Raw genomic sequence first — 7054 nt, forward strand, 5'->3', positions numbered from 1 at the left:
TTAAACTAAAACTCAGAGACTAATGTAACTCTAATGGATTATAAAAATTCAGAGAAAAAAAAAAAAGAAAGAGAACACATAAAAGTTTGTCTTAAGAAATGGTGTATCCTATTCTTCTACCTCCACTGAACAATTTAATAAGAAGCCACAGATAGGCTCCTGAGAAATCTCTGAGATGACTGTGAACTGGCCTGAATTTTCACAAAGCAACAACATTGAGCCAGGTGATAGGACAGAGCAGAAGACTACTTGAAAAAGTCCTTGAGTGCATGTGCTTTTGGTGGGTCAAAGGTACTTCTGTGCCACAGTTGTTTACAACACTGTTATTTAACAATGGCAGACTGTACCAAGTAAAATGCTTAACACACTATAATAAAGCTGAGTACTAGAAGAAATATGGCTATATGGATGTTCCTCTGACATAAAAACCATTTTAAAAGTATCTTACAGCACCAGGAGACTTGTAAAAGAATGTTCGCAGTAGCTTTATTCAAAACAAGATCCATAAACAGTGGAATGGACAAACAGTGATGCTCTCATAGCTAAAATATTCTAGAGGTGTGCTGTCCATTAAGGTAGCCCCAGCTATTAAGCACTTGCACTGTGATGATGCTGTGGTTTGAGATATACTGTAAGTATAAAACAGCAGATTTCAAAGACTTACTATGAAAAAAAGAGTATTACGTCAATTCTTTGTTGAATTTATATTTATGAATACTGAGATAAATAAAACATTATTAAAATTAATTTACTTGTTTCTTTTTAAATAGGCTACTAGAATATTTTAAGCTATACATGTGGCTCACATTATGTTTCTTTTGGACAGGTGCTGCTCTAGAACAATGAAAGTGAATGAACTACAGGTACATGAAACAATAGGCATAAATCTTACAAACATGACTTGAATGAAAGTCAAGTAAAACTAAAACTGTTTAATGATGTCAACAACAAAACACAAACCACCACGGGAGTGATTATCATAAAAACCAGGCAGTGGTTACCATGGGGAAGAGAGAGGAGCTTGTGACAGAGAGGGGACATAGGGAACTCTCTCAAGTGCTGAGAATAGTCTATTTCTGGGAGATGGGTGTTGGTTCACTTTATTAATCTACACGTTCATATTTTATGCACTTTTCTATATGTTTTATCTCACAATTTTAAAAGTTTTCAAGAAATAACCTTAAACTTGCTTTCCTTAAACATTTATATTCACCAAAGTAATAAATGACTTTGAAGAAAACTAAAAGAATAGAGTTGAGTGACTGGCCCTGTATCTCATCGATATAACCAAAGAAATGTAAAAATGTTAGGCCCAAGAGCTGCTTAGTCAAGATTGTGTTACATTCTTTAATATATTTTTAAATATTTTTAAAATTATGTCTAAATGTTTTTAAAGCACAGCAACCTATAATTTAACCATATTATTTATCTTGTGCTAACAAACCCCATGAAATAGGTGGTGGGTGTATTTCTGACAAGTTGCACATATATTCTTGTAAGTCAACATATTTGCAATGCACAAAATAAGTAGCTGATAAATGTGTTTACAAATAAATGAGACAATGTTCCGTGTATAAAAATCCAAAAGAGGGCGCCTGGGTGGCTCAGTCATTAAGCGTCTGCCTTTGGCTCAGGTCATGATCCCAGGATCCTGGGATCAAGTCCCACATCGGGCTCCCTGCTCGGCGGGAAGCCTGCTTCTCCCTCTCCCACTCCCCCTGCTTGTGTTCCTGCTCTCGCTATCTCTCTCTCTGTGTCAAATAAATAAATAAAAATCTAAAAAAAAAAAAAAAGAATATTAAAAATCCAAAAGAAACCATTTTTGAGATTTCTTATACACAATGATAGTCATCTCCTAAATTCTCTCTGAACAAGTTGTAATATTTTTCTAAGAATAATTTATTTTCTTACTATGAGGCATCCTGTCAGAAATGTCCTGCTTTGGGAGCGCCTGGGTGGCTCAGTTAGTTAAGTGTCCGACTCTTGATTTCGGCTCAGGTCATGATATCAGGGTTGTGAGATTAAGCCCCATGTCAGGCTCTGTGCTGGGTGTGGAGTCTGCTTAAGATTCTTTCCCTCTACCTCTGTCCAGCCCTCTCTCTCTCTCTCTGTCTCTCCCCCTCTCTAAAAAAGGAAGGAAGGAAGGAAGCAAGGAAAGAAGGGAGAAGAGAGAGAGAGAGAGAGTGAGAGAGGAAGGAAGGAAGGAAGCAAGGAAAGAAGGGAGAAGAAAGAGAGAGAGAGTGAGAGAGGAAAGAAGGAAGGAAGGAAGGAAGGGCGGGGAGGGAGGAAGGGAAGAAGGGAGGAAAAGAAAGAAATGCCCTGCTTTGGAAAATAAATTTTAAAAGAAAATGAAAAAAAAATTCAGAGTATGAGCAAGTCAGTTAACTGATAAAAGCTGACAAAGGTGAATTAAATGACTAAGTACGTGTTTTCCATAACTAGTATCTAATATCTGATGACATTTTCCCAAATGAAAAAGTGTAAGAGACAAGCTTTAATAAATGACAAGTTTTTCTGAGCACAAAAGGCTTGGTATCTAGTAGAATACACAAAACACTTCAAAAGAAATGTTTTAGGATGCAAAACTAAACTTAAAAATCTCAGTATGTCAACTATACTTCAGTAATAAAAATAATTTAAATAAAAATAATTTAAAAATCTCTCTTGGCTACTTAAGAGCAATGCTGATGACCTAAATTCACATTTAATTCATTTTTATGCAGAAGAACTGAATTTATAAATGAAAAAGAGTAAGAGAAGAAATCTACAGAATGAATGCCTCTAACTCACCGTGAACTTGGTTGATTTCTGAATTCTGGGAAAGAATTTCATCTGCTAATTTCTGAGCAGTTGGCAAAACTTCTGTGTGGTGCACTGTGATCAAATACTGTACAAACTTCTGTAGTTGGTCTCTATTCATTTGAAAGAGAGTCTCTGAAATGGGAAGATGCAGTTTGACCTGATCTGGCTTGCGGATGCGGTATAAAGACAGTGCCACAACATGAGCACAATAAAATATGTCCTTGTTTCCACAGCTGCAGGTCACTGAGGTAATCTTGCAACGATCAAAGCTGATGGCCACGTTGCAAACAGTTTCTGGCTCCGATTGTATTGCAGGTTCTGTCACTGTGCCACTCAAGTGGAAACCTGTGTGAGAGAAAGGGAAGAGAGAGTTTAGCTGCTGCCTTCAGATGCTATGAACTATTTCTAATTCTTTGAAATGCGTAGTACTTGACAGCTGCAAGAATAAAATACAACAGTTTTTATTTTCAAGTAAAAACATTCAGGCCACTCAAACATCCTCTGCACCTCCCCCTCTCCACGTCTTACAGGTAAAAAAAGAAATGGTATTCAACAGCCATGCTGAAGTATTTCACGGAGCCATACAAAACCACTTACGGCAATACGCCGCCAGCACGCCGACCGGAAGTTGTTAGATCACAGCACTCATAAGCCTCAATTACTCTGAATCTGTGGTACACCTGACAAAAATCAGTGGCTTTCTTCCTTTTCTTTTTTAAACTTTTCAAAGTAGAGCAGGCCAGCTGGGTTTTCTGCTCAGCAAACTCCCCCCTTCCCTCCACCTTTACTCCAGGCGGCCATTAGCATCCTCCAACCAACAATGCAACTCTGGGGTGGGCCTTTCACACACATTGACCAGATAAATTTTTTTACTGAATAATCCTTTATGTAACATGCATGACATATGCCCCAATACAGCAAGGTCCATTAGCAATGTCTACTGATGAAACTGCAAAGCCCACCGGATCTCATACCACAGTCTAAGTAGCTCACAATGAGCTGATACAGATGTAAGGTTGTTAAATAAACTTACACACACACAAACACACGAGAACACAAAATCGCCAAGTGGAAAGGGGCCTTACAACTTAAACTTGGAACTACACACAAATCTTCCACACCCTCCCTAACCAATAGGCCATGTGGCCACTGCTTATAATGGCCCAGACATGAGACATGCACCCCACACATGCAACAATTCCCCCCAACCCTTAGACAGCCATAGGAAGAGCTCACAGCCTTCTGAAAATTGCCTCCCACCACACTGCCATCAGTCAGTCCTGGCCTGTATGGCCAGGGGACAAAACCTCCTCCCTACGTCTCTATAAATATGTGGAAAGCTAATCCTAATTTTTTTTTTGGGTGGGGGGCACATCCACTCAGTTCCACCTTCTTTCTCTGAGAGCCAAATTCAGGGGTAAAGGCTAAACCTTCAGGAGATCACTTTGGGAACCTCCTGCACACTGATCTACCTCAAGATTTTGGGTACCTGACAGAAACCCAAGATCCAGAATGAAGCCTCTGGCTCTCTTTCAGCTTTCCACTATCTGTACTACTTGAATAAAGTTCATTGAGCAGGACACTGTCTTCATTCACAAAGACAAAGATCTTTACCATGTGGGAAATCTGGGAGGGATGGCAGACATAGGACATGAGAATGACAGCCAAATGATGCCTAAAATTCACATGTGGGGCACTTGAACCCTAGTTACTGTCTTCCCCAAGGGATGATAATCAGGCCAGAGAGTTGGAAGAAATACTACTCACTACTCAAAAGAAATCTTTCAGAGTAATATAACTTCATCCTAATAATTCATATTTATTAACATAGTGGAAAGAGAAATGTGTGGTAATAATTTTTACCAAATTAATCAATTTAAAAAGAACAATCCCTAAAGTTACTATTAAACTTCATGATAAGAAATTTAGAGAATTGTAATATGATAACCTTTGTTTTTCTTACAAAGAGATTATCTCTGTTTCAGAATGAATATCCCAGTCTCCCTTATCTCTTTGAGTCAAGAAGTTTTTTGAATATGACAATTAAAGATACATAGTGATGTAAAATCGTATTTTAAAAAATTTTGAACGTATTTTCCCATGAGGAAAAAGTCACAGAAGAAGTAAACACCCAAGAAAATTTCAAAAGTGAAGAATAATAAGGGCAAACTTACATTATATACCAGATGTACTATAAGCATACAGTAATTTAAAATCCACGGGACAGGCACAGATTAAGATAGAAAAAAAAAAAACCAATGGATCGTAAGAGACAATTCAGAAAGTTCTCAAGTATATTCTGTACGTTTAGTGCAAGGGATCTCAACATTTTCCACCTGTCACGTACATATATGTGTACAAAGAAACCAGTTATCGCTATGGGGAAAGATTTATCATAAATTGACCATTTATAAAATTGATCCTTCCCAGCTTAACACTACTCTATCTCTCCTAGTCCACCAAAGTCACCATCTTTGTCTCTCCATGAAAGTGATATTAGAGAACTTCACCAATCACAGGCAAAGCCAAGACAATTGACGATCCAAGAGTTGAACTAGTTAGTATTTAGTCTATAAGGGTATAACATAACGCATACTTCAAAACAGACTGATTTAACTACCAAAGAAGAAGCCCTTAAGAAAAGTGATGAATCCCTCAAATAGTTTTACAGAAAACCATTTCAGCTGTGTAAGTCAGAAAGAAGTAAAGTAAATTAAATGCTGCTACCATGAAATTATGCCAAAGGTAAAACTCATTATTCAATTCCATTACAAGTATTCACTATTCTCATACAGTCTTTTAAAAAGCAAACTATAAAATATTGTGACTTCCAAAACAATTTAATTCAAGAGATATGTGAGAGCACACAAACATATACATGTCTCACAGAGTAACACTTCATTAATCTGATATCATCAAAGATTAAGACATTTCATGAATGTTCATTTTCAAAACAATTCTAGATTATCTTTCAAGTACCCGAACTCCTTTAAAAATTCCAACCATTTTTCTTAGAAATATTTCTAAACGTTGTTAAGTTCTACCCTGCCACCCTAATCAGCTGACCATCTGGTGTTACCAAATGAGGGGGGGCAACACTTCCTATAACAGGCAACTGCAGGTGACAGTATTTTTTAAGGGGGTTTTTTGTTACTTTTCTCCACTATCAGCCATCACAAGGTCTCCTCTCTTATACAGCTAGTCTTTTTCATAGAAAATTCTTTGCCCTCAGGCCAGCTGTGCCTCTAATTTGACTAGTTTTGTGGCAGCTATTCAATACTCTGAGGCTTATTTGTTTGGGGGTTCCCCCACCTTACTTTTAGGTTGGGATGGCTGATGTTACTAGAGGTGACTGGCTTTATTTGAAATACAGGAAAATTACAACACACATATAAGTGAGAACTGGTATATTACTTTATAAGACTATGCAATACTGAGTCAGTATGCAGGAACTCCAGCAGGTCTCACTTCAGTCTTGTGAGAAACCTTCTTTGAAATTCCAGCTCACCCTCAGTTGGTTCTGAATCATGCCAGAGCACTTGCAAAAGAAACAAGGAGAATACTCCTCCCTCAACAATCCCTAGACAGCTACATAAGCCATCCTTTCTCCAGCCCTTACTCCCTACCCACAGCTGGTCTTGTCTCTTAGGGAGTGGGCGACCTGAAACAAAATAATGCTCCTAAGAATGGATTTTGCCTTTCTGGAGTTCTGACAAACCCTGATGACCCACTGTTTTAGAATTGCAAATACAAAATCTCTTTCTGGTATAGTTAACTGTTCTATATGACAGAACTGAGGACAAAGAAAGGGGCAATTCTGCACTCCATAGTAAAACACGGGTAATTAATTTTCAAAGAACTAAAACTGAAAAAATTACATAAACCTTTTTTTCTTTGACTTTACAAAATACAATCTGTCAAAGACAGTTAATCCCATAAAAGCAAACCTCACAGGGCAAATTGTTTCATCACCATCATGTTTTATCAGTGAGCCCAATAAAATGTTAGTACTCACATTCTCAATCTGCAGACCTGAAGAAAAACAAAGCAGAAACCAAGGCACAGCATTGTGGAAGCTCTGGCAGTAGAGACATTTTGATTCCCATCAGGCTCTCTCATTTAAACGCTGTGTGATCTGGACATGTTATTTAACCTCTCTGAGTCTTGCTCTATTCGTTTGTGAAATGGGGCTAGAAACACCTCCTGGGGTTGTTTTGGGGATTTAAATGAAATAACATATGTAAAGCACCTG

At 37.8% G+C, this 7054-nt stretch overlaps 1 protein-coding gene across 1 annotated transcript in view; it reads right to left on the reverse strand.

The window, feature by feature from the left end:
• Positions 1-7054, reverse strand: part of ZSWIM6 (zinc finger SWIM-type containing 6) — a 190055-nt gene that overhangs the window by 65900 nt on the left and 117101 nt on the right. The window contains exon 2 of the mRNA XM_031042025.2: positions 2791-3147. Within this exon, the coding sequence (XP_030897885.2) occupies positions 2791-3147 (357 nt within the window). The remainder of the gene's footprint in view (positions 1-2790; positions 3148-7054) is intronic.

Source organism: Leptonychotes weddellii, chromosome 7, assembly GCF_054177405.1.
Source record: "Leptonychotes weddellii isolate Sample4059 chromosome 7, ASM5417740v2, whole genome shotgun sequence".
Taxonomy (NCBI): domain Eukaryota; kingdom Metazoa; phylum Chordata; class Mammalia; order Carnivora; family Phocidae; genus Leptonychotes; species Leptonychotes weddellii.